We start from the raw sequence: 27,630 nt of genomic DNA, 5'->3' as shown, positions 1-27,630 counted from the left end.
AGACTTACCGGAAGTGAGTGTGGATGGTCGGTAGCATGGCTCGAAGATGGACGTGTCCGCAGACATCCTTATAGACCGATAATCTCAAGATCCTCTGGTATTCGCGGTCTCTTATAGCCTCAACATTTAAAATTGCTTTTTATTCGCTCGAAAACAAGATTCTTTATTCGTATTATCAGTTTGTATCGAACTCGAGTCCCTGTGGTACTGGTAGTAAATGGTGATCTCCGCGCCTCAATGTGACTGTTTTGAGCTTTTGATTGCGGCAGTCAGGTAGACAGGTACGAACACAACAGGGAAGAAGGGGACGAATACCGGTACTACCAGGGAGGAAAGGTGACGGATACCGGTACTACCAGGGAGGAAGGGGGACGGATACCGGTACTACCAGAGAGCAATTGGGTGAATACTGGTACCTCCAGGGAGGGAGGGGGACGGATACCGGTACTACCAGGGAGGAATGGGGTGAATACTGGTACAACCAGAGAGGAAGGGGGCGAATACCGGTACAACCAGGGAGGAATGGGGTGAATACTGGTACTACCACTACCAGGGAGGAAGGGGGACGGATACCGGTACTACCAGGGAGGAATGGGGACGAATACCGGTAATACCAGGGAGGAAGGGGGACGGATACCGGTACTACCAGGGAGGAATGGGGACGAATACCGGTAATACCAGGGAGGAAGGGGGACGGATACCGGTACTACCAGGGAGGAATGGGGACGAATACCGGTAATACCAGGGAGGAAGGGGGACGGATACCGGTACTACCAGGGAGGAATGGGGACGAATACCGGTAATACCAGGGAGGAAGGGGGACGGATACTGGTACTACCAGAGAGGAATGGGGTGAATACTGGTACAACCAGGGAGGAAGGGGGACGGATACTGGTCCTACCAGGGAGGAATGGGGTGAATACTGGTACAACCAGGGAGGAATGGGGCGAATACCGGTACTATCAGGGAAGAAAGGGGACGCACACTCGCGCTCATTTCCTGTAACTTTAGAATCCCGACAATATGTATGAATTTGGTGTGATGAAGTTTGGAACAAACAGCTTTTATTTTGTTGTCCTAATATTATTTTTTTCTCTACTTCACCTTCACTGGCCCCCTTCACATTCCTTGAACCCCCTTCCTCCCGCCTTCACCCTCCTCGACCTTTCCCTTCACCTTCCTCAGCCCATCCCTTCACCTTCCTTGACCCCTCCCTCCACCTTCCTTGACCCCTCCCTCCACCTTCCTCAGCCCAACCCTCCACCTTCCTCAGCCCATCCCTTTACCTTCCTTGACCCCTGCCTTCACCTTCCTCGACCCCTCACTTCACCTTCCTCGACCCCTCACTTCACCTGCCTCGACCCCTCCCTTCACCTTCCTCAGCCCATCCCTTCACCTTCCTCGACCCCACCCTCCACCTTCCTCAACCCCACCCTCCACCTTCCTCAACCCCACCCTCCACCTTCCTCAACCCCTCCCTTCACCTTATTTGACCCCTTCACTTTCCTCGACCCCCTTCACTTTCCTCGACCCCTTCACTTTCCTCGACCCCTTCACTTTCCTCGACCCCTTCACTTTCCTCGACCCCTTCACTTTCCTCGACCCTTTCACTTTCCTCGACCCCCTCACTTTCTTCGACCCCTTCACTTTCCTCGACCCCTTCACTTTCTTCGACCCCTTCACTTTCCTCGACCCCTTCACTTTCCTCGACCCTTTCACCTTCCTCGACCCCTTCACTTTCTTCGACCCCTTCACTTTCCTCGACCCCTTCACTTTCCTCGACCCATTCACCTTCCTCGACCCCCTTCACTTTCCTCGACCCCTTCACTTTCCTCGACCCCTTCACTTTCCTCGACCCCTTCACTTTCCTCGACCCCTTCACTTTCCTCGACCCCTTCACTTTCCTCGACCCCTTCACTTTCCTCGACCCTTTCACTTTCCTCGACCCCTTCACTTTCCTCGACCCCTTCACTTTCCTCGACCCCTTCACTTTCCTCGACCCCTTCACTTTCCTCGACCCCTTCACTTTCCTCGACCACTTCACCTTTCTCGACCCATTCACCTTCCTCGATCCCCTTCACCTTCCTCGATCCCCTTCACTTTCCTCGACCCCTTCACTTTCCTCGACCCCTTCACTTTCCTCGACCCCTTCACTTTCCTCGACCCCTTCACTTTCCTCGACCCCTTCACTTTCCTCGACCCCTTCACTTTCTTCGACCCCTTCACTTTCGTCGACCCCCTTCACTTTCCTCGACCCCTTCACCTTCCTCGATCCCCTTCACTTTCCTCGACCCCTTCACTTTCCTCGACCCCTTCACTTTCCTCGACCCCTTCACTTTCTTCGACCCCTTCACCTTTCTCGACCCATTCACCTTCCTCGATCCCCTTCACCTTCCTCGATCCCCTTCACTTTCCTCGACCCCTTCACTTTCCTCGACCACTTCACCTTTCTTGACCCATTCACCTTCCTCGATCCCCTTCACCTTCCTCGATCCCCTTCACCTTCCTCGATCCCCTTCACTTTCCTCGACCCCTTCACTTTCCTCGACCCCTTCACTTTCCTCGACCCCTTCACTTTCCTCGACCCCTTCACTTTCCTCGACCCTTTCACTTTCCTCGACCCCTTCACTTTCTTCGACCCCTTCACTTTCCTCGACCCCCTTCACTTTCCTCGACCCTTTCACTTTCCTCGACCCCTTCACTTTCTTCGACCCCTTCACTTTCCTCGACCTCTTCACCTTCCTCAAACCCTCCTTTCACCTTCCTCGATCCCTCCCCTATTCATCTTCGGTGACCTCCACCGCCCTTCACCTTCCTTGAATCTCCCCTTCCACCTTCATCCTCCTCGACCCGATACACCTTTCTTGACCCCATTCACCTTCCTCTTCCTACCCTCACCCCACGAGCTGTGGTAAGGTTAAATGCAGGACATACATATTTCTACTTTTCTTTTCAAATGGATGTGATGACTGTGAATAGAGAAGGTGCATGCTGAAAGTAGGTGTGGGTGCCGCTTATTAAGAGTAACGACAGATCTATAACAATGGAACAAGAAAAAAAAAGAGACAGACAAGGACACAGACACAGTGTTGCGCTCCCAAAAGCCGATATCCTAACAGGTTTGTGATTCATTCTGATTTGATAAAGGTCATTGGACATGAACAGTTAATCGGCTCTCAAAGCCACGGGTCATGGTTGACCTTTTTTAGAGACTCCCAAAGTAACAAGTCTTGTCCAATCTCTTAACTCCATATAACCTTTGAGGGGCTCCCTTCACATAAAAAATGTTTATCACATGAAAAGTGCAGAAACATCCTCACGATTGAGAGGAATTTTGAATCTCTGGAACTTGAAGCTTCAAGTCACATGTACGGACGAATCCTTACTTGAGGATGTCCTAAGGGCTGTTTATGAAACAGCCTTCAGTGAAATCCTTCACTAAAGAATCATAGTGTACCTTAAGGGGAGTCTTTCCTTAAGAATGAGGGAATTTTATGTAACTGGGCCATTGCTCTCTCTACATACCATGCATGAGAAACCAACTAGCAAGCTGGAATGTGGAGAATGAGTCTCAAAAACGATTCCGGAATCCTTAGCGCCCGTGCAATGGATTTGAAGCTGCAGACAGTCGATGCGAATGAAGAACTTATTTACCTGATGCATAGGCCAGCACCCCGAGATTGTACTTCACCCGTAGGTACAGTCGTGGCCAAAATTATTGGCACCGTTGAACCTTTCTGAAATAATGCACCATTTCTTCCAGAAAATTGTTGAAATTAAAAAATATTTTGGTATCCACACATTTGTATTTCTTTGGTTTGCAGTGGAACAAAACAAAAAAAGCTGAAAAAATTATTAAATCTTAGCTTATTCCACACAGAAATCCTAAAATGGCCCGTACAATATTATTGGCACTTTTTAGAAGTTGTTAGAAATAATTAGATTTCAAGCAGGTGATTCTCCTTTACTTTGGAATTGAACTCACCTGTGGTGAGTTGCAGGTGCCTGCAATATAAAAATCACTCATTCAACCAGTTTGAATGGAGAAACGGAGTCATTCTGCTGTTTTGTGTCACTGTGTGTACCGCAATGAGCATGGAGAAAAGAAAGAAAACCAGAGAATTGTGTGGGGAGGTCAGACACAAGATTGTAGCCAAGCATGGACAATCTCAAAGCTACAAGTTCATCTCCAGAGACCTTGATGTTCCTGTGTTCACCGTACGCAATGATATCAGGAAGTTTAAGGCCCATGGCACTATAGCCAACCTTCCTGGACGTGGCCGCAAGAGAAAACTTGATCGTAGATTGCAGCGAAGGATTGTTTGAATGGTGGAGAAAGCACTTCGATCAACTGCCAAACAGATTCAAGGTGACCTTCAGACACAAGGTACGACCGTTTCAACTCGCACAATCCATCGCCAACCCAATGAAAGTGGGTTCTATGGTAGGAGACCCAGAAGGACTCCACTGCTGAGAAAGCCCGTCTGGAGTTTTCCAAAACACACCTGAACAAGCCAAAATCCTTCTGGGAGAATGTCCTGTGGACAGATGAGACCAAATTATAGCTTTTTGGTAAAGCACATCATCTCTATGTTTACAGAAAACAAAATGAAGCCTTGAAAGAAAAGAACACATTCCCTACAGTCAAACATGGAGGAGGTTCAGTGATGTTTTGTGGTTGCTGTGCTGCCTTTGGCACTGGGTGCGTTGAATGTGTGCATGGCATCATGAAATCAGGAGATTACCAAGGCATTTAGGAGCACAATGTTGAACCCAGTGTCAGAAAGCTGGGTCTCCGTCGAAGGTAATGGGTCTTGCAACAGGACAATGACCCCAACACACACTTCAAAAAGCACCCAGGAATGGTTCCAGACAAAACGCTGGACTGTTCTGAAGTGGCCAGCAATGAGTCCAAATCTAAATCCCATTGAACACCTGTGGGGAGATCTGAAAACAGCAGTTGAGAAAAGGTACCCTTCAAATCTGGGAGAACTGGAGCAGTTTGTATAAGAAGAGTGGTATGGGCCAAACTGCCAGTAGAGAAGTGGAGGAAGCTCATTTAAGGCTATAGGAAGCACTTGACTGCAGTTATTTTGTCCCAAAGTCTGTGCTACCAAATATTAAGTCTAGGGTGTCAATCATTTTGTCAATGCCATTTCTTTTTGTTTTTGGATTTAAAAGGATATATTAAGTTCTGAATCAAAAACAAAGGTTCTGTAATATTAATAGTGAAATATAGAATTGTGGAGACCAAATACTTTTGTCAATTTCAACTTATTTTTAGAGAAAATTTGAAAGTTATTTGAAAAAGGTGCAAGGGTGCCAATATCTTTGGCCACGACTGTACGTAAATGTGACAGATCCTGTAAGATGCCAAATTATTTGTCTTACCTTCTTTTCATGTCTGGGCACTTAAGGATATTTGTAACCAAGATGGTCAGCATTTCAGGAATGATGTACAAGTGTACCTTATGACCCCTGGAGGTCACATAAATCATAGGTCGATTCTTTTTTTCCATATGCTGATAATAATCATTCTTCTAATTGGAAAAGAATGACGAACGTCTCTTCATTATATAAAGATGGTCCCACACCCATCTTAGCCTGGCATGTGCATAGAATCGACGAACTCTGATTGACAAATGGTCTACTAACACAAGGGTCTACTGGACCAGATATCAGATAAATATTGTTATTCTGGGATGCAAAACTTGCACAAAGTTAAGTTTGCTTTTGCCCTCACCCCCTCCACCCCCTCCACCCCCTCCTCCTCGGTGCTCATGATAAGGGAGTTGATTTTGTTTGTGATGGAGTTGAACTTCACCTTGGTGCCTGTGTGTACATGCGTGCACGCTTTTTCCATTTTTCCAAGTGTGTGCATACAGTGGGTGGTCATGTTTGCAAATTTGTGGTTGGTGCAAGATGCGTGCGGAGTGACCTGTGCCGTCTTCACGTGGTTGCTTCTCGTGTACGCTGAAGTTGTCGTGACGTCGGTCATCCTGCTCCCCAGCTGGCCCTCGCCTTATTCGATTTGCAATGGAGTCTTGTTCCACGTCCTTGCACTTTTTGCTGTCGCCGCTCACCTGCGCTCCATGTTTACCAACCCCGTGAGCTACGGTTACACCAATCTTGATTCGTGTTTGTATCTCTTGTCACCGCTGAAGTAAAACTGAGACCGCTTTCACTCAGACATTGTATAATTTACAACCACTGGGAAAAAGTCGCCGTCACTTAATGCTCACTTAAGTGGTCTCTATATTGCATATTGCATCATATACCTGTCACCTGACTTATTTTTAATTGCTATGAACATAAGGGATAGTTGTCATCATTTTGCAGTTGAACAAAGGAAAAACAAAGACTCGTTATTTTAATGTTTTGAAGCAGTGTGTAAGTACATATGCTTGGTTTGTTTTATTCCTTCCTATAGATGTCAGTATGTACCTGTTGATAAGGTATGATTGCCGTTGTTTCCATATACCAGGGAGCAGTCACCCTTGGGAATGCCACGCCGGAGTACATCGAAAGCTTGCAGCTGAGACCCGGACAGCTGGTTTATAAGTGTCCGAAGTGTTGCAGCATCAAGCCAGACAGGGCTCACCACTGCAGGTAGGAAGGAGCTTGGCCAATGGGGATTGTAAAGCGTGGAATTGTGATCACACGTTCCCATTATTGGATGACTCAACAACTGTGCTAGTTTTTAGCACTACTTTTTGTCCTTGATTTTTTTTTCCTGGTTTTTTATACAACGTCAAGGCTCGTGGGAGAGAAAGATCACTGAACAGATCTGGACAGAAGAGAACAAAAGGAATAGTAGAGAGGGGGATGAAACACCAACAGGTGGGTTGAAGGACAAAACAGAGGGAGACTTGGATAAATGATGGGTGTGGGGAGGAATGAGGGGCATGAAAGGACGCAGGGGGTGGACAAGATGTATACAGAAGGAAACTCTCAAGAAGGAAGACCTGGAAATTTGGAAGAAGGTGGATTTGGGGGTGGGGAAGAACTGGGGGGAGGGGGGGCGGGAATTAATGGGGGTTATATATGTCTTGAGAGACGGCTCTGATCTCATGTTTGACATTGAGGGCTGTCATCCATGTTGGGAGAGTAAGAGCAGCATGTGCAAGTTAGAGTTTCTTCATTCGTATGCAGCCCAAGGCCACTGGGTAGCATCATTGGTCGAGGGCACGGCTGTGCCACTGATGCAGTGCCCTCTGCTAGTTAGGACAGACATTTGTTCATGGTGCCAGCAATAGCTGGCATTCTCTTTGTGAAAGACACCATGGGATATTTCACGCCCACCAACGAATGCTGGCAAAGGGACGCCTGTTTAACATCTGTCCGAGGCATGGCACACCACATTGATGAATCACATTGCATCTGAAATACTGGGATGACAGTTCATTGCTGGGTTGGGATTTGAACCCAGTCTAGACAAGTTAAAGGTGAGTGTGCATACCGCTAGGCCATCCTGTCCAGGCCATCCTGTCAGCCCAGAGTAGAGTGACCGAGTCTGACCTCAAATTGGTGATCTCAGATGAAGCCTTTGGAGAAAAGGAAGGATTTTATATCAGCTGTCATGATGGATTCCATGACCTTGCTGATGATTGGAAGTAAACAGGAGGGCACACACGGTCCACCAGCAACCACAACTGGTGAAACTACCTAAATCCAGGATCACTGCTCACCTCCACTCATAGTCCATGGGCTGGGGTGGTTTCTGTGTGACTTTTATGTGCCCTAAGTTTCTCTTCATATTATTGAAGTAGACCATGTGGGACATCAAAAAAGTGAGGGTGGACATCTGGGAGCCTGGTTGGATTTGAGAAAATGACGTCACAATATCAAGCTTTTGTGTTCATGAGGCGACCAAAAATTTGGGGTAGGGGAAACTAAAATGCTTATAACGCCACAACCATACATGATATAACTGCAAACTACCATTCAAAATATTTGTTTTTATTCACTCTACATGTGACAATATGTAATTATCTGATTATTATGCAAATTTGCTGTCCAGAGGTCAAAAGGTCATGGAAATCGGGGGTTGCTTAAAATCTGACCCACCGGAAGAAAAATGTGAGTTACAGGCTGCCTGTACTACTTGAGAATGTTTGCTGGCTGTCAGAGGTTGCCAAGACATATCTCTATCACATGATATGCATTGTATAAGAATTAACCCTTTTGTAACGTAAACATCAACTTTGATAAATGGTGCTATTTCAGACATGTCAGAAATTCCAGTTTTTCCATCGTCTAAGTATACATTATTCATACCATACAGGTTGGTGATTGTTTTGTAAACCTCTTTTAGATTATTACTATACACATCAGCAGAAGACCCAGAGGAAATGACTTCTTGCTATTTCTGACAACGATGAACCATTTAACCCTTTTATTTCAGTTGTTTTAAAATGGCCAGAGGTTGAGTCCTCTATTTCTAGTCAGTTCTCATTATCTCCAGTCATTTGAGGCTTCTTTGGATTCCCACAATAGAGTAGTTCCACGTGGTTCTGTTAGAGGGCACTACCACCGATTCTAGTATTGACAGCTTGGTGGCAGCACTGTATAAGTGCATTTCCTCATGGGTGAAAGTGAAAGTAAAAATTGAATCAACATTACAATCTTCAATTTGACAGACAGTTCTCATGTTTTAACGCACAGACTACTTGTGGTAGGTGTTTTTATCTACAGAAAGGCTTAAACAAAATCAGTCGTATAATCAGCCTTCACTACACACCAGTGCACACATGCATACCCCATCAAGTACAGGAATGTAAACAGGCTCGCAAATGGTCGAGCAGTAACGCCGCCTGCCCAACGCAAGTCTAACTAAACGTCTGTCCGATCTTCATTATCCCAATAGCATGTTTATCACCAGACAGCTTTCAGAGGGCTGAAAGTTGATTTATCCTGCCAAGATGTCAGATTATGTATGCCTTTCAGGTGTGTTATGACTTACAATAATGCTGCCATCACCCATGTTCATGGAATGCCCTTCTGGTTTGTTTCAGATGAGATGCAGAACACTGGTGTCAGCTTGGTTGGTGGAGCTGGAGACAGTGAATACCTTGATCTTGATAAATGCATCATTTGCCAATCTTCGAAAGAAAAAAACCCCACAAGCACTGAACATGGGCGGAAACGAATACGTGAGGCTGCTGCAGAACGAAATGACCATGTTGCCAAAAGACTTCGCACCCTTGAAGATGAAGAATTTGTCTATCATATGGACAATCTGTGTTACAAAGCTTACACTCACAAAAAATCGTTGGAAAATATCAGTAAAGCTTCCGCCTCCACTTCTAGTGGCAGTGAAGAAGTCAGTCGTGAGGCATCATCACGCCGCTCTCGCTCAAGCATCTCGCCGAGACCTGGACCTTCCAATGTACCGGACATGAGGGAGTTATCATGTGTCATCTGTGGATACAAGAAGCACCATGGGGTGCATCAGAAATACCGCATATCAGAGTGTGACAGGGCCAGTAAATTCTTGGAGACAACCGTAAGCTTTCAGGATGATGTTTACACTCGCACTTGTGACATACAAAGTGTTAGTGCAGTATTTGGTGTCGACTTATATTGCCACAATTTGTGTATTAAAAGTTATTTGCTGAACTATGAGCGTATATTTGAGAAAGGACAAACAGAAAAACCTGCGACCCACAAGCAACAAGCATGGGAACAAGTAGTGAAGGACATAGAGATTGGGATAAATCAAGGCTTTGGTTATGAACAAAGCTTTGTAAGAGACTGTGTGAACCGTGAAATTACGTCATGTAAAAGAGTAACTAACAAGGAAGTAAATGTACTCTTACTTAATCACTTTGGAGATAGAATTAGATTCTCTGTGCCTAAAGAGGCCAATAAGTCTGTGATGTTTTTTGGCAAAGATGTCAATGTCCAGCATATGGCTGAGACAATTCGCGCTAATGACCCTATCCGTCAGTGTGCAGAAAGCATAAGACAGTGTCTTTTAGAGTATGACTTTGATCTTCAGGATCGGTTTTGCGATATGAATGACTTGAAAACTGCTTGGGAGAGTATAAAGATCCCTGAACCGCTGTTAAGTTTCTTTTCCATTTTGTATAATTTTGATGCTGAGTCATTTGCTTCTTCATGTAAGGTAGTAGGTAGTAATAATAATAATAATAATTCATTTATTTTGTATAGCGCTTTTCCAGAAGCCCAAAGGCGCTTTGACAGAGTGGCAAACATAATGCATAACAATACATGAAAACAACAATTGCAAAAAGACAAGAATCAATAGGGAAATATTTAAAGCAAAAGGAGGGAGAAGGAGAAGAGATAGTCAGGGGTTAAATGCTGTGGGTTGAATGTTGAATGCAGTGTTGAACAGGTGGGTCTTTAGTGATGTTTTGAATGTGGTGAGTGAGGAGGAGTCTCTGATGGTGTGAGGTAGTGAGTTCCAGAGGGTGGGAGCAGCGATGGAGAAGGCCCTGTCCCCCCAGGATCTGAATTTGGTCCGGATGGAGGGGGTCAGGAGGTTGGTACCAGCAGAGCGGAGGTTGCGGGTGGGAGTGTGTCTGGAGAGGAGGTCAGCCAGGTAGGATGGGGCCAGGTTATGGAGGGCTTTGTATGTCAAGAGGAGGATTTTGTACTGGATTCTCTGGGGGATGGGGAGCCAGTGAAGCTTGTAAAGGACGCGGGTGATGTGGTCACGGGTCCGGGAATGGGTGAGTAGACGGGCAGCGGAGTTCTGAATGTATTGGAGTTTATTGGTGATTTTTGAGGGTGAACCATAGAGGAGGCTATTGCAGTAGTCCAGACGGGAGGTGATGAAGGCGTGGATGAGGGTTTCTGCAGCCGTGGAGGAGAGGGATGAGCGGAGACGGGCAATGTTTTTCAGGTGAAAGAAGGCTGACTTTGTGATCTGTTTAGTGTATTTGTCGAAGGAAAGGGTTTGGTCAAAGATGATGCCAAGATTCCGGATGTGAGGGGAGGTGGATACTGGGATACCGTCGATGTTGAGGGCAAAGTTATGGGTGGATTTTGTGAGCGTTTTTGGGCCAATGATGATTATTTCAGATTTATCACAGTTAAGCTTGAGGAAGTTGATTTGAAGCCAGGATTTTATTTCAGTGATGCAGTTTGTCAGGATAGAGTGGGTGTCGGTGGAGACGGACTTGGTGGAGATGAAAAGCTGGATGTCATCGGCGAAGCAGTGGAATTGGAGACCATGACGGCGGATTAAGTGACCGAGCGGGGACAGGTAAAGGATGAAGAGGAGGGGGCCAAGAACTGAACCTTGGGGGACACCTTGGGGGAGGGGAGCAGTGGGGGATTTGCAGTTATTGATGGAGATGAACTGGCATCTGTCAGAGAGGTATGATTTAATCCAAGAGAGGGCAGTGCCGGTAACGTTAAAGGTGGATTCAAGTCGGGTGAGGAGGATAGTGTGATCGATGGTGTCAAAGGCAGCGCTGAGGTCGAGGAGGACGAGAATGTTGAGGTTGCCAGCGTCAGAGGAGAGGAGAAGGTCATTGGTGATTTTGAGGAGAGCAGTTTCAGTACTGTGGTTGGACCGGAATCCGGATTGGAATGTTTCATACAGGTTATTGGCAGAGAGATGATGTTTGAGTTGAGTGGCTACAGCGCGTTCCAAAACTTTTGACAGAAAGGGTAGGTTGGAGATGGGTCTGAAGTTGTTTAGGGTGTCAGGGTTTAGACCAGGTTTTTTTAGAATGGGGGTAACAGCAGCAATTTTGAGGGAAGGTGGGACGATGCCTGTAGACAGGGAGGAGTTTATTGTTGCAATGATAAGTGGAGAGAGAGCAGGGAGGGAGGCTTTGACAAAGCTGGAGGGGATGGGGTCAAGAGTGCAGGTGGCAGTTTTCATTCCTATGAGGAGTTCAGAGAGGTCAGTAGGGGAGATTGGGGAGAACCGAGACAGGGGATGGCAGGACAAGGGGGGGCAGGTGGTTGGAGGGGGAGCGGGTGCGGCGGTGGTCAAGCTGTTGTAGATGTTGTCAATTTTGCGTTGGAAGAAAGAGAGGAAGGAGATGCAGTTGTCTACTGTGAATGACTGGGTGGTGGTGTTCAGGGGGCGGAGGAGTTTGTTTATTGTCGAGAAGAGTGCTTTTGGGTTTCCGGAGCCAGAGTGGATAATTTGAGAGTAGTAGGCAGAGCGGGCGCGGGAGAGGGCATCTTTGTAGTGTTGTAGGTGGTCCTTGTAGGCTTGGGAGTGAACTGTGAGACCCGTTTTATTGCGGAGTCTTTCAAGTTGGCGAGCACGAGTTTTCATCAGGTGGAGTTCAGGGGTAAACCAGGGAGCAGAATGGGTGAAAGAAACTGTTTTGGTTTTTACAGGCGCAAGCTGGTCAAGGCAGGAGGAGAGAGTGTGGTTGTAGTAGTCAGTGAGGTCGGAAGGGGTGTGGAGGTCAATGAAGGGAGAAGTGGACATTTTTTCAGAGAGGGTGGATGAGAATGAGGTAGGTGAAAGAGCGTTTAGCTTACGGAAGTTGATTGTGCGATAATGCCTTGGTGTTGGGGCGGGGATGTTGATGGTCAGAGTGATGGCTAAGTGGTCAGAGAGGGTGAGGTCGGAGCCATAGAGATGGTGCAAATTTAATCCAGTGGAGCAGACAAGGTCCAAAATGTGACCACGGATATGGGTAGGAAAGTCGACATGTTGAGTGAGGTTAAAGCAGGTGAGTAAATCAGTGAAGTCAGTGGTTATTGTGGAGTCAGTGGAGTCCATGTGGATATTGAAATCACCAAGGAGGAGGATTGAGGGGGAGAGGGAACATAGCTGGGTCAGAAAGTAGGAGAAGTCAGACAGGAATGATGGGTGTGGTTTGGGAGGGCGGTAGACGACAGCCATGACTGACTGCGTGCGACCAGAGAGTTTTAAAGCCAGGTGTTCAAATGATGGAGCAGATGAGATGGAGATGAGGTTGGTCTTGATGTCTTGACGGTGGATAACGGCAATTCCACCACCTCGGCCCTCCGAGCGTGGTTTATTGACGTAGGAATATCCATTGGGTGTGGTGAGGTTAAGTGTGTAGTAGTCCAGAGGTTGTTGCCAGGTTTCGGTGAGACAGAGAAAGTCCAGTTTGTTATCCAGGATGTATTCGTTCAGGATGAGGCATTTGTTGTTGAGGGACCGGGTGTTGAACAGGGTGAGCTTGATGTTGTTTTGAACAGCAGGGATGAATTCAGGTGATTTAGCCAGGGTTCGTAGGCAGGAGGTGCGATCGTGTGCGTTGCTGTGACCAGGTGCGCTGGGACGAAGAGTGAGAGTGCGCTGAGCCGACCAGAGGACGGGGATGGAGTGACCTGATTGCAAATAAACAAACTTACGACCGGAGCCACGGTGAATGTACCTGGGTCGTCGGAGGAGTCCATTTGATTTAATGGCAGAGATGCATGATGGGGTGGAGCGGGTACCGAGCAGAAGAAGCCCTGCGGCGGAGTACCTCAGAGCCATGCCAGGCAGGAGCGAAGGGACGAGTACGAGGCCAAGGTCGAGGAGGCAAAGCGGCAAACGCAGCGGCAAACGACTGCAGCCGCTAATCAAGACCACAGCGGCAAACAGCCACCGCCGCAAACAACGGGAGCGGGCCTGAGGAAACAGTGGAGGAGCCGGGCAGGCGAAGCCAGGAGCAGAGCCGGGACCGAGCAGAGGGCAGACCCAACGGTCAAAAATCCGCCACGACCACCAGAAAAGCAAACTATGTACAATGGCCCAGTCGGAGAAGCGGCGAACAAGTAACGCCAGCGTCCTCTCCAGACCGGACCGGAAGCGGAAGTGAATAGTAGGCTTTTCAAGTGAATCTGTCGAAGTCCCATGTCTTTCCTGTTGTGATGGCTATTGCAGGGACATTCCAGAACTCTGCATTGATATAGAGGAAGCAGATACACGAATTATACCCCACGCCTTACATGCTGTGGAGCACGGAATACAACGACTAGTGGTGTTATCCCCAGACACTGATGTATTTGTGCTGTTGCTCTTTTACTGGGATGTACTGCATGAAAAGGGCCTTTATGAACTGTGGTTGAAAGCTGGCAGTGGAAACTCTACCAAATATATTCCAATACATTCTCTTGCGTCAGATAAAGGGCCTGACCTATGCAAAGTCCTTCCCACTGTGCATACGCTCACTGGGTGTGATTACACCAGCAAGGTTGGCACAAAGCAAGCGGCCCTTAAAGCAAACCCAGTAGACTACCTTCAAGGATTTGGTTGTAGCCAAAATGGACCTTCTGACGATGAAGTTGAGAGAGTAGAATCATATCTAGTGAAAGTCCTAAAGAATGGAACTACCTGCACAACAATGGATGAACTCAGGGATCATAATTATCACCACAGCAAAACCCCACTCGAGAAGTTGCCACCTACAAGCCATGCCATAAAGGCCCATATTCTAAGGGCATATTATGCTACATATGTGATGACATCAATTCTCTCTGCAAATACGACTGAGTTGAATCCTTTCCTATACGGATTTGAAGAGGAAGATGAACTTCTCCATCCAGATAAGGCCATCAGACCCATTCCCGAGGAATATGCTGTGCAATGAACTTGCTTGAAATGTGCGACAGAGAGATGTGCATGTCGAAAGAGTGACCTGCATTGTTGCAAGTTCTGCAAGTGCCAAGGTATGGGAGACGAGAAGGTTTGCTGTAAAAATACAGCTGGTTGTATCTAAAACCGAACAGAACTCATATGTGACACTTACAGCTGTGTGGAAATGTACTCCTGGCATCTACATGTATTCCTTCTCCCATTATCAAATTGGCATGATTTGGAATAGTGACTACAGTCAGCAGTATACCTTCATTTGGATATAAAAACCTAGACTATTACTAAAACTGAGCAAATTCAGCAGTTTATTTTTACTGAATGGACTAAGGATGTTCCGAACCCCCCCCCCCCCCCCCCCTCTACAGGTGCTTGTTTTAGGACTTAGTGGGTTAACGACATGGGAATATTGTAAGAAATTAGTAAATTAAGTGATATTTAGGCTTAAAGAAATAAGTAGTTGGTGATAGATCATATTCATACTGATGAAAATGTTCGATTACTTTATTTTGTGGCATGTGTCTTCCGCTGCAAAGGAAAATCAGCTTTTCTGAAATAGCACCATTTATCAAAGTTGATGTTTACGTTACAAAAGGGTTAATTCTTATACAATGCATATCATGTGATAGAGATATGTCTTGGCAACCTCTGACAGCCAGCAAACATTATCAAGTAATACAGGCAGCCTGTAACTCACATTTTTCTTCCGGTGGGTCAGATTTTAAGCAACCCCCGATTTCCATGACCTTTTGACCTCTGGACAGCAAATTTGCATAATAATCAGATAATTACATATTGTCACATGTAGAGTGAATAAAAACAAATATTTTGAATGGTAGTTTGCAGTTATATCATGTATGGTTGTGGCGTTATAAGTATTTTAGTTTCCCCTACCCCAAATTTTTGGTCGCCTCGTGAACGCAAAAGCTTGATATTGTGACGTCATTTTCTCAAATCCGACCAGGCTCCCAGATGTCCACCCTCACTTTTTTGATGTCCCACATGGTCTACTTCAATAATATGAAGAGAAACTTAGGGCACATAAAAGTCACACAGAAACCACCCCAGCCCATGGACTATCATGGAGGGTGGGATAATTGAAGACCAGATGGGAGTGAAAGTGAGCAGAGATTCTTGATTTTGGCAGTTTAACCATAAGAGGGTTGCAGGCAGATCTTGTGCGACCTGTAGGAATATTTGGGGGACAGAGCCCAGAGAGAGCTGGAGGAGCAAGGCCGGAGAGGAGTTGGTAGAAGACAGAAAGACCACCAACCTGCCTGCGGTGAGTAAGTGAAAGGCCCTCGGAGGTAGCTTCATCGCAGGAGATTACAATGATTCTGAACGATTTGGTTTCAACAGCATGAAGACGAGCTAGGTGTGAGGCAGGAGCACCAGCCCAGAGGGGGGAACAGTATTCCATTGAGCTGCGGATGAAAGCCTTATATGTGGTGAGGAGCTCAGGTGTGCCAAGGAAGGACTTCGCACGACGGAGGATGCCCAGTCGGCGACTGGCTTTGGAGGCCAGATTTGAAATGTGGTTTTTCCAGGAAAGATCATGGCAGATAGTGAGACCCAAAAGCTTAAGTGACAAAACTTCTTGGAGAGGATTATTCAGAAAGTGGATGGGAGGGTTGTCCTGTCGGTCTTTTCGGAGAGACATCGTAAGAGTGTGAGATTTGTCAGGATTGAAAGACATGTTCCACTTGTTTGCCCAGTCTGTGATTTTGTCCAAGTCTTCAGAGAGTGAGGAGGCTGCAGACTGCCGATCTGAGGGATGAGGAATGGAGCGGCAGAGAGTAGAGTCATCAGCAAAGAGATAGAGAGGATTTTCAAGAAAGTCGGAGAGATCATTGATGAAGACCAGAAAAAGCACAGGGCCCAGAACACTGCCTTGGGGAACTCCAGCCTGAACAGGAAGAGGAGATGAGAGAAACCCATTCAGGGCCACACGTTGACTTTGACTAGAGAGGAAGTCCGCCAGCCATGCGTGGAGATTTCCATGGATACCAAAGGAGGAGAGTTTGGTGAGCAGAGCGGGGTGCCAGACCATATCGAAGGCATGTGATATGTCAAGGGAGACAGCTCGAATTTCCTGTTTGGCATTGAGGACCTCCATCCATTGTTGAGACAGCAGAAGCAGCATGTCCAGAGTGGAGTGACCTGGTCTGAAACCAAATTGATGATCAGAGATCAAGCCATTGGAGAAGAGGAAAGATTTCATATCCGAAGCAATGATAGATTCCATGACTTTGCTGATAATTGGGAGAAGGCTGATTGGTCTGTAGTTGCTAGGATCTGTTTTTGCACCTTTTTCTGTAAAGCGGTGATGTTGGCTGATTTCCAAGCAGATGGCAGTTGACCTTGAGCAAAAGAGAGGGTGAATAGAACAGAGAGAGGGAGTGAAAGAGCGGAAGAACAGGATTTTAGGACCCGTGGGCTGATGCCGTCAGGTCCAGTTGCAGAATCAAAGTCGAGGGTTGACAGAAACTTTTCCACCTTGTCAGGAGGAAAGGACACAGAGTCCAGGAGCAGCTGGGTACGGTGGGTACAGAGAGGGATGGATTTGGGACACAAGATTTAGAGGCAAACACAGAGTTGAGGCATTCAGCTTTTTCACGTGCGGATTCAGCTGTGTAGCCGTTTGAGGTAAGGGAGGGGACGGAGGGGGAACAAACACCAGAAACAGATTTGACCAGACGCCCCCAGGATTTGGAAGAGGGAGACAGATAAGAGAGTTCGGACTTGAGAACGGAGAGATATTGTTTCCTGGCTCTCCTGAGGGTGGAGACACACCTGTTTCGGGCTTTGTGAAAGGAAATGAGATTTCCTTCCGTTGGATTTGCTTTCCAGGAGACGAAGGCAAGTTGTTTCTGGGCAGCAGCCTCACCACAAGATTCCGTGTACCATGGACAGGATGAAGGGTATGACAACTGAAGACGAGATGGGATAAATCTGTGCATGAGAGAGAGCAATTTACTTTGGAAGAATTCCCAGGATGAGTTGATGTCAGAGGCGGTAGAGATGGGAGACCAGTCCAGATGATTTATGGCTGCTTGAAGACTGTGCCAGTTGACCTGAGTGAAATGCCAGACTCGTCGACGCTGAGGAGACTCCCTGAGAATGGTCAGAGAGATGTCCACTTTAACAAGCACATGATCAGATGAGCCGATTGGAGCAGAAGAAGAGCAGCAGACATTTTCAGGGAAGTTAGTCATAACCAAGTCCAGAAGAGAACATGCTCCGTTGACTGAGATCCGGGTCGGGAAATTGACAGATTGTGTCAGTCCCAGTGAGTCGCAGAAGTCCTTTGCTGAGGAGCCATGGCTGGTGAGAGAGGTACCCACACCCAGCCAACTGGCATGGTGACAATTGAAATCAACACATATGAGGAAGAGAGAGTTGGGATGAGTAGATAGAAGTTGGTCCATATTATCAGACAGCGAGATGTAGATGGAGTCATCACTGTTTGGTGGACGGTACAGCACACATATGAACAAGAGGTGGGAGCGAAGGGGAAGCCATAGCCAGAGGTATTCCTGAGGGTGAGGTGGAGAGAGGGCAGTGCAGGGCGAGTGAGAAAGAGAGTTTTTGATAAAGATAGCAACCCCACCTCCAGGACGAGGCTCAGGTCTGTCATACCAGAGGAGGGAGTAACCCGGGATAGATACGAAGGAATCAGAGACATCATGAAGGAGGAAAGTTTCTGTTAAGCAGATCACGTCTGGTTTGTCAGAAGCAACCTGTATGGAGAGATCAGTTAAGTTTGAACGAAGGCCCCGGATGTTTGAGGTCCATACCGTTAATGAAGAGGAAGGGGGAGCATCGGATACAGAACAGGGGGGGGGGGGAGGGGTAGGGTAAGATGTGGAAGAGGTGGGGAGAGCAGTTGAAGGTGTGTCAGAGATTTCAGAATGGGTCGGAGAAAGGGAAGGATGGGGCGGACAAAAGGTTTGACGGTGATTGTGTGAGGCACAGTGAGGTGTTATTTGAGGAGGGGGAAGAGCGAGGCAGAAGGTTGGGGGAGATGGAGGTGAGAGTTGGAAGGGGGAAGAAGCGGAGAGGACGCTTTGAGGAGGAGGGGTGAGAGGGGGGAAATGGAGAAGAAATGACTGTGGGGAGATTTGAAGGGGAGGGGTAAGGGGGGAGTTTATGAGGGGAGGGACAAGGGGAGGGATTTGAAAGGGATGGGGGAGATTTGGAGGGGAGGGGTGAGGGGGGAGTCTAGGAAGGGAAGGGTGAGGGGGAGTCTAGGAGGGGAAGGGTGTGGGGTGAGTTTAGGAGGGAAGGGGCAAGGGGGGAGATTTGAAAGGGATGGGTGATGGGGAGGATTTGGAGGGGAGGGGCAAGGGGGAAGATTTGAAAGGGATGGGTGATGGGGAAGATTTGGAGGGGAGGGGTGATGGGGAAGATTTGGAGGGGAGGGGTGATGGGGAAGATTTGGAGGGGAGGGGTGAAATTGGATTTTGGAAAGTGTACGATAAATGGGAAACGAACATTTATTGCAAAATGAGTTTCTTTTGACCTTCGAGTCAAAAATACGTTAAACCCTTCGCCTTCTGCCACTCCTTGAACTTCTTCCTCTTCTCGTCAAGCCTCTTTCCAACTTCCTCATCCCACCACCATGTTTCCGAGTGCCTCGGTGGTCCTTTAGTCCATCCACATACCTCACCAATGGCTCCCAACAGACTATCTTTCATTGACATCCAACCACTTTCAAGCTCAACCACATCAGCCGCTACCATACTCAGCCTCTGTTTTAATGCCTCCCTCACTGTCACCTCTTTCAACCTCCACACCTTCATTCTCGGTTGGTACTTCACCCGCCGAGCTCTCCTCGCACCTTTCACCCTTATGTCGCAGACAACCAAGTGGTGCTGTGAAACAGCCTCCTCCCCCGGGATCATCTTTGTGTCCTGGAGGTGCCCCTATCTCGCCTACGCACCATCAGGTAGTCGACGCTTGTCGTCGACCCACCTGACGTGTACGTAACAAGCTTATTATCCTCTTTCTGGAACTGAGTATTACAAATCAGCTCCATCAGCAAACTCCAAAATCCTTTCACCTTCTCCATTTCTCACACCATATCCGTAACCACCATGAACTCCATCAAAACCATCCATACTCCTTCCCACATGTCCATTTAGGTCTCCTCCTACCACAACAACTTCCTCATCTTTCACCTTTTCCATCAGCTTCACGATCGTACACCAGAACTTGTCCTTCTCTTCATCGCTCCGACCGACCTGCGGAGCATATCCCGAGATGACGTTCACCAAGAGCTTTCCAATCATCATTTTCACCATCATCAACCTTTCACTCACTCTAGTCACACTTACCACACTGTCTACAAACTCCTCAGAAAACAGGACACCAACACCATGCACGCCTTCTGGGCACCCGTGCCACAAAAACTTGTATTTCTGTCCCTGCCTACCCTTCACCATTCTCACACCACTTCCTTTCCATCTCGTCTCCTGCACACAACATATGTCCACTCTTCTTCTGACCAATACTTCCTCCACTTCTCCTTATCTCCCTGTCATTGTCCCTACATTCCATGTCCCAAACCTCAGAAACCGATCTCCACGTGGGGCATCAGACGTTTCGTCGTCTTTGTTGTAGAATGAATTGTTTGTTTGCTCAGTGTCATCAGTTGAATGAATTGTTTGTTCGCTCAGGATCATCAGTTGAATGAATTGTTTGTTTGCTCAGTGCCATCAGTTGAATGAATTGTTTGTTTGCTCAGTGTCATCAGTTGAATGAATTATTTGTTTGTTCAAGGTCATCAGTTGAATGAATTGTTTGTTTGCTCAGGGTCATCAGTTGAATGAATTGTTTGTTTGCTCAGTGTCATCAGTTGAATGAATTGTTTGTTCACTCAGGGTCATCAGTTGAATGAATTATTTGTTTGTTCAAGGTCATCAGTTGAATGAATTGTTTGTTTGCTCAGGGTCATCAGTTGAATGAATTGTTTGTTTGCTCAGTGTCATCAGTTGAATGAATTGTTTGTTTGCTCAGCGTCATCAGTTGAATGAATTATTTGTTTGTTCAAGGTCATCAGTTGAATGAATTGTTTGTTCACTCAGGATCACCAGTTGAATGAATTGTTTGTTTACTCAGGGTCACCAGATGAATGAATTGTTTGTTTGCTCAGGATCATCAGTTGAATGAATTATTTGTTTGTTCAGGGTCACCAGATGAATGAATTGTTTGTTTGCTCACGGTCATCAGTTGAATGAATTTTTGTTCACTCAGTGTCATCAGTTGAATGAATTGTTTGTTTGCTCAGGATCATCAGATGAATGAATTGTTTGTTTGGTCAGGGTCATCAGTTGAATGAATTGCTTGTTTGGTCAGGGTCATCAGTTGAATGAATTGTTTGTTTGGTCAGGGTCATCAGTTGAATGAATTGCTTGTTTGGTCAGGATCATCAGTTGAATAAATTGTTTGTTTGGTCAGGGTCATCAGTTGAATGAATTGTTTGTTTGCTCAGGGTCATCAGTTGAATGAATTGTTTGTTTGGTCAGGGTCATCAGTTGAATGAATTGCTTGTTTGGTCAGGATCATCAGTTGAATGAATTGCTTGTTTGGTCAGGGTCATTAGTTGAATCAATTGCTTGTTTGGTCAGGGTCATCAGTTGAATGAATTGCTTGTTTGGTCAGGGTCATCAGTTGAATGAATTGTTTGTTTGGTCAGGGTCATCAGTTGATTGAATTATTTGTTTGTTCAGGGTCATCAGTTGAATGAATTGTTTGTTCACTCAGGGTCATCAGTTGAATGAATTGTTTGTTTGTTCAGGGTCACCAGATGAATTAATTGTTTGTTTGCTCAGGGTCATCAGTTGAATGAATTGCTTGTTTGATCAGGATCATCAGTTGAATGAATTGCTTGTTTGGTCAGGGTCATTAGTTGAATGAATTGTTTGTTTGGTCAGGGTCATCAGTTGAATGAATTGTTTGTTTGGTCAGGATCATCAATTGAATGAATTGTTTGTTTGGTCAGGGTCATCAGTTGAATTAATTGTTTGTTTGGTCAGGGTCATCAGTTGAATGAATTGCTTGTTTGGTCAGGGTCATCAGTTGATTGAATTATTTGTTTGTTCAGGGTCATCAGTTGAATGAATTGTTTGTTCACTCAGGGTCATCAGTTGAATGAATTGTTTGGTTGTTCAGGGTCATCAGTTGAATGAATTGTTTGTTTGTTCAGGGTCATCAGTTGAATGAATTGCTTGATTGGTCAGGGTCATTAGTTGAATGAATTGTTTGTTTGGTCAGGGTCATCAGTTGAATGAATTGTTTGTTTGGTCAGGGTCATTAGTTGAATGAATTGTTTGTTTGGTCAGGGTCATCAGTTGAATGAATTGCTTGTTTGGTCAGGGTCATCAGTTGAATGAATTGTTTGTTTGGTCAGGGTCATCAGTTGAATGAATTGTTTGTTTGGTCAGGGTCATCAGTTGAATGAATTGCTTGTTTGGTCAGGGTCATTAGTTGAATGAATTGTTTGTTTGGTCAGGGTCATCAGTTGAATGAATTGTTTGTTTGGTCAGGGTCATCAGTTGAATGAATTGTTTGTTTGGTCAGGGTCATCAGTTGATTGAATTATTTGTTTGTTCAGGGTCATCAGTTGAATGAATTGTTTGTTCACTCAGGGTCATCAGTTGAATGAATTGTTTGTTTGTTCAGGGTCACCAGATGAATTAATTGTTTGTTTGCTCAGGGTCATCAGTTGAATGAATTGTTTGTCCACTCAGGGTCATCAGTTGAATGAATTGGTTGTCCGCTCAGGATCATCAGTTGAATTAATTGTTTGTCCGCTCAGGATCATCAGTTGAATGAATTGTTTGTTCGCTCAGGGTCATCAGTTGAATGAATTGTTTGTCCGCTCAGGATCATCAGTTGAATGAATTGTTTGTTCACTCAGGGTCATCAGTTGAATGATTTTCAGCATTGCAATATGGCAAAGGTCACTTGAGCAATGTCCTAATAATCAGCTGGTAATGGATGGCTGCTCTTGGGAAATAAGTATATCCTGGCATTGCAGGCACGTCAACATTGGTAACCTTCAATTGATCTCTCTGGAAGAGTGGAAGGGCTGAATAAATGAAGTTGAAAGGTTAATCTATCTATAATTCCAGTAATCTCTGTGTGTCTGTGTGTCTGTGTGTCTGTGTGTCTGTGTGTCTGTGTGTCTGTGTGTCTGTGTGTCTGTGTGTCTGTGTGTTTGTCTGTGACCGCTGTTTCTCGACAACCACGGGTCCGATATACTTGAAACTTGCCAGGTATATTGCTGGGGACCCGAGGATGTGCCTTTTCAAGGTTTGTAATTAATCGGACAAGTACCTACCGAGCTATGTCCAAAAAACGCTTCAACCAATCAGAGAGCAGCGAGCTATCACGTGTGCCGAACCGTTAATGCAATGCAAGCGTTAATGCGTTAATGCAAGGCTTTTCTTTTTTTCCCTCTTCTCTTTCTACTTTTCCTTGCGATTAAATTGCAAACAGCCAAAATACGTTGGCGCTAATTGAATAATTGGCCATTAACACTAAAATAATCGTAACTGCGATATGCCAACTTCCGGACAGTGCAGCCTTCCATGTTGTTGTTGTTTGCAGCAGCTGTTTGCAGCAAGGCAAGGCTTTTCTTTTTTTCCCTCTTCTCTTTCTACTTTTCCTTGCGATTAAATTGCAAACAGCCAAAATACGTTGGCGCTAATTGAATAATTGGCCATTATGTTTTACAACTAATAAAAACGAATTTGCGATTCATTCGCTTTCCTGCGCGTTTGTGTACGCGATGGCGATTTCTTTACCAAACTCCGGAAGCCGTTCGCTTTGGACCGAACCATTGCATGTAAATAGAGGGGGGGGATTGTCACCACTCGCAAGCCGTTCGCTTTGGACCAAACCATTTCATGTAAATAGGGGGGGGGATATAATTTTAGATATATATATAGTACGGGCATGCCCTAGTATACTGACAAATGGAGTATTGAGGAACTGGCAGACATGGGATCTGCATGCGAGCGTGCTTATCCGCTTATCGAGGGTAGTGAAGATCATGTTCGATTACACGTTTCTTAAGGGATTTGATAGCAAGGAGACACCACCTTGAAGGAATGAACAGGAAGGCTTTGGGAACACAGGGAGGAAAGGTAAAAGTGATGGAAAGTTGTGGGGGTGGCAGGGGTGGAGGATGAGTGGCTGAGACTTGGTACTCTCCCAAAAAGCAAAAAGAATACCCCCGTGTCCCCCCTGGTCTCCCCAATTTCCAATAAGCATAACCGGAATTGAATTACAATAACAGTACTTTGAGTCTGTTTATTAAATAATGATAATGTACCTTGTTTGTTGTAGTTTTATGCTGGAATGGTGCACAACAATTCGATCTGTGTGTTTTGGTCCAGCGTTTGTCGTCGCTGCATTCGCCGCATGGACCACCACTGTCCTTGGGTGAACAACTGCATAGGAGAGAGCAACCAGAAGTACTTTGTGCTCTTCACGGTGAGACGATCCTCATTGTTATCCACACGCTTCCTGAAAAAGAACGGAGGGATATTGTAATCGACTCCATCTGTCTGTCCGTCACCCTATATCCTCCTACACAGTTGTGCAGAAATTCACCAAACTTGGTAGTTGTGATCACCACATGGCAAGAAGTTGCAAGACCAGTATCATTTTTGGCCCTGCCCCCATGGGGCAGAGTCAAAAACCAAACAATGCAATTCCGGGCACATTTTTAACATTTCAATGAAACTTTATACATGCAATCAACATTGGGGGTACGCATGAAATATGCAACTCTTTTGGGGGATTTAACCCCCAGTTCCCCACCACTTGGTGCTGTGACCCCGAGTTCAATTCCTTTACCCCATGTTAATTTGACTGTAGTCCCCCAGTGTCCTTGTCATTCTTACAAAAGTAAATTGACATCTACTGTCCTAAATATTTCCAAAGTACACTTGATACCTCTGACTGTATTAATCCATGATGAAGTACATCGCGCTCTCCTGATTTGCTTCTAATTCGTGCTAAAGGCACAAATCTCCAAATGGCCTTGTCCTGGGTGTGTGATATATGTACAAGCTGCTACATTAGCTTAAAACACTATCGGAAGAAAACATACAATGTTGTTGTTGTTGTTGTTGTTGTTTGCTTTATTATCCTTACTAATTACATGATTTTTGGGAGTGTCTTGTTGCTTCCAGGTACGGTATCTGATATTTTGATAAAGGGAGATGTCACTCTGAATTCAGTGTGTGCGCGTCTGCATGTGTATGCAGGGTTTTGTCCAACACGGTAGGTTGTACATTCAATGTCGTATACAAGGTTTCTTTGTGGTTCGATTCTGGTTCCAGGTTCATTCACGGCCAGACGCTCTGAGCTGCGTCTCTGAGCGAATGTTCTGTAAAGACGAGGATTCATTCTTCGAAATTGTCTTGAGGGTTCTTGGTCCTTGTTGTTGATTTATCGACGTAATGTATTTGTACGTCTCAATGAGTGCCGTCCTGTGTGTTTTCGTGCTGAGTTAGTGCGTCTTTGTCCGGGCCGCGTGTTCTTGGGGCCTTGTCGGTTTTGTTGCCGTGTTTCCTTCCCTTCCCTTCCCTTCCCTTTTCCCGTTTGTTCATTCCCCTGCTTGTCGCCCCGCCGTCCCATTGTCGGTGCGGCACGTTTTCTCCCTAGTCACCTCACTCTTCCATGAGCCTCAATTTTGCAGGAAAATGATAATAATAATAATAATAATAATAATGAAACCAAAAATGTCTTGTGTTCAGTGACATCACCAAGGTGGTGTCACTCTAGGCAGGTGTATTCGAATGGTAGTTGTAAGATCACTTTGATGATGTTTTTCGTTTCCTCCAGGTTGATTGTGTGCTTCTCTTCCTTTGTGTCACGTGACAGTTGTACATTGCATTGATGTCTCTGCACACCCTCGGCCTGGTGGCAATGCACTTTGTTTATTGCTTTGAGGATCATTTTGCCGGTACGAGTCTTTATTCGCTCCCTCCACTTTACGTTCTCCATTTAGTCTTCATTGGTAAGGCCTCTTCTTCATCGTTGTGGAGCATCTTGTTTTCTCCGTTATTTTCATCATCTCGTTCTTTCCTTTTTGTGTTCATTGACTAGTTCTTGCATTCTTCATAATTCTTTTTTTTCCTTCATATTTTTCTTCGTCTTCTTCTTCTGCCTCTTCTTCTTCCTCTTCTTCCTCCTCTTATTCTTCCTCTGCTTCCTCTTCTTCTTCCTCTCTCTCCTCATGATGGTGATATACATTATTTCTTTTTCAACTCTGCAAGACCGTTGATGTTTTCATTGTTTGGTCGAAGACCGCACTAATGACACAAAGAGACCTGCCTTTGATCTCTCCCCCGTGCGTTTTCCACCTCCTCACCTGATACGTCATCACAAATGATCAGCAGATTGCCCCTCCCCATTTCCCCTCCTACTTGTACCTGTGCAGGCTGCAGCACTTTACCGCCAGCTGTCACGGTCATGCTACTGGTCATGCTTACCCTCGAAGGCCTCCTCTTCTTCGTCTTCACAGCAATTATGTTTGGAACCCAGATGTATTCTATCTGCACAGATGAAACGGTAACGGTAATCATCATAACAAACGTGCACTTTTATGCCACTCTTTTGTAATTAAGGAAAAGTCTCACCTGTGGACTTCGGGTTTTTTTTGCATGATACCTGCTGAACACATTGGCCTGCGATGTTGAAAGTAAGCACAGATCTTATACGTAGCACAACCAACCAGCGTGTCTGTGTGCAGGGAATCGAGCAACTGAAGAAGGAGCAGAGGGAGTGGGTCAACAAATCCAAATGGCTGAATCTCAAAGCGGTATTTGGACACGAGTGTTCCTTTACCTGGCTCAATCCTTTTTCCACACCGGAGCCCGGAAAATCTGACCTGTACCAGTACATCGTCTGAATCGCGCGCATCGTGTCTGCACCTCCGCCTTCGCCTCGTCGCTGCGCCGATGTTTGCCCGTTGGATAACTCGGTGACACGACAGTTTGCAGACAAATTCCCAGGATTCCGTTCTTCTACCGGAGGCTTTTCGGCATCGTCGTAGGTTACCTCTTTCCATTTCAACCTGACAACGTGACTCGGCACCACCTGTGTGGGAGTCTCTACGACGTCCCGTATGCTAACCCTGACTTACGAAGGGCCGTCCACTGGTCGGGACCGAAGTATCGGGAGCGGGCCGTATCCCGTCGGGCCTTGTGCGCCGGAACTCTGAACATGTCGATGCACAACTCGGCCGGTCCGTGTCCCGGCACCGATCTCGTCCGATTCAGACATTTTGCGGCTCATATTTGACCATGAGGGAAACATGATTTGTAATTTATATTTTACTCAATCTCGTGTGAAGGAAAGAAACGATCAAGTTGCAGGAAGCAGGAACCATCCACCGATTCAAATAGAGCTTGAGATGTTTGAATCTGAAAGTTTGGAACATTCAATCATTCTAGTCACTCGTGATGGCCTCGTTCAACTCGACTCGGTGACCCCTTAACTACTTTTGCCTCTGTGGGAATGGATTATAGAACCAAAAATCTTACTTGGGATTTCTTTTTCAATGTAAGACTGTGGTTCAACTCTGACCCTGGACCGTTGTTTGTAATGACATTTGTCATTCTGTAATGACAGAATGACAAATGACAATGATAATGAATGTTTGTAGATGATTTTTTGAGGGAATTTGTATTTGATGTCTGCAGCCAATACACAGAATCGGATGTTTTCCTGTTTCAAATCGTGTGCTGAAAGTCAGGATGACAGCACGTGACGTGAGACAACATGGTGGAGCAGAGAATAATCAAATTTGTTGTCGATCTACTACCAACGACCCCAATTATCAAGTCATCCCCCATCCACAACTATCCCCATTAACCTTCCCTCAGCCTGCCTCTTTCCGAACTCCCAGTTTTCCCTTCCACTTCTTTGATTGAGAGTTTGCGGCTGTATCCATGCTGTCCCTGCACAGTCATGTATCCGTGCACAGAGGGAGCTGCAGATGGAGGAAATGTTGAGTTGGATCTTGGAGATGGCGTGAAGCTGGAAGGTGTGAAAACATTTTG

The 27,630-nt window shown here is 46.0% G+C and overlaps 1 protein-coding gene across 3 annotated transcripts; it reads left to right on the top strand.

Annotated features, from left to right (window-relative positions):
- Positions 1-27,293, top strand: LOC137426665 (palmitoyltransferase ZDHHC3). Of its 3 annotated transcripts, XM_078779153.1 has the most exons (8): positions 1-97; positions 5,873-6,107; positions 6,485-6,609; positions 9,015-9,505; positions 23,903-24,049; positions 25,448-25,529; positions 26,007-26,137; positions 26,319-27,293. In XM_078779153.1, exons 4-8 carry the CDS (start codon positions 9,020-9,022, stop codon positions 26,475-26,477), a joined length of 1,005 nt encoding a protein of 334 aa, XP_078635279.1. In that variant the 5' UTR covers positions 1-97; positions 5,873-6,107; positions 6,485-6,609; positions 9,015-9,019; the 3' UTR covers positions 26,478-27,293. The 3 variants fall into 3 exon arrangements, with proteins under 3 accessions (XP_078635279.1, XP_067971537.1, XP_067971534.1); XM_068115436.2 differs by lacking the exon at positions 9,015-9,505 and having other exon boundaries at positions 2-97; positions 23,953-24,049; XM_068115433.2 differs by lacking the exon at positions 25,448-25,529 and having other exon boundaries at positions 7-97; positions 23,953-24,049.
- Positions 27,294-27,630: the final 337 nt, after the last annotated feature.

The sequence above is a fragment of the Myxine glutinosa genome, chromosome 5, assembly GCF_964187855.1.
Source record: "Myxine glutinosa chromosome 5, kmMyxGlut1.1, whole genome shotgun sequence".
NCBI lineage: Eukaryota > Metazoa > Chordata > Myxini > Myxiniformes > Myxinidae > Myxine > Myxine glutinosa.
The sequence above is the reverse complement of the archived record's forward strand: the minus strand, read 5'-3'. Positions and strand labels throughout refer to the sequence as shown.

Bases quoted from the DNA above. Each gene is read 5' to 3' on its own strand.
- LOC137426665 (XM_078779153.1), top strand. From the start codon at position 9,020: ATGCAGAACACTGGTGTCAGCTTGGTTGGTGGAGCTGGAGACAGTGAA. The intron at 24,050-25,447 runs GTGAGACGATCC...GTCACGTGACAG, and splicing joins AGTACTTTGTGCTCTTCACG to TTGTACATTGCATTGATGTC. The intron at 26,138-26,318 runs GTAACGGTAATC...GTCTGTGTGCAG, and splicing joins CTATCTGCACAGATGAAACG to GGAATCGAGCAACTGAAGAA.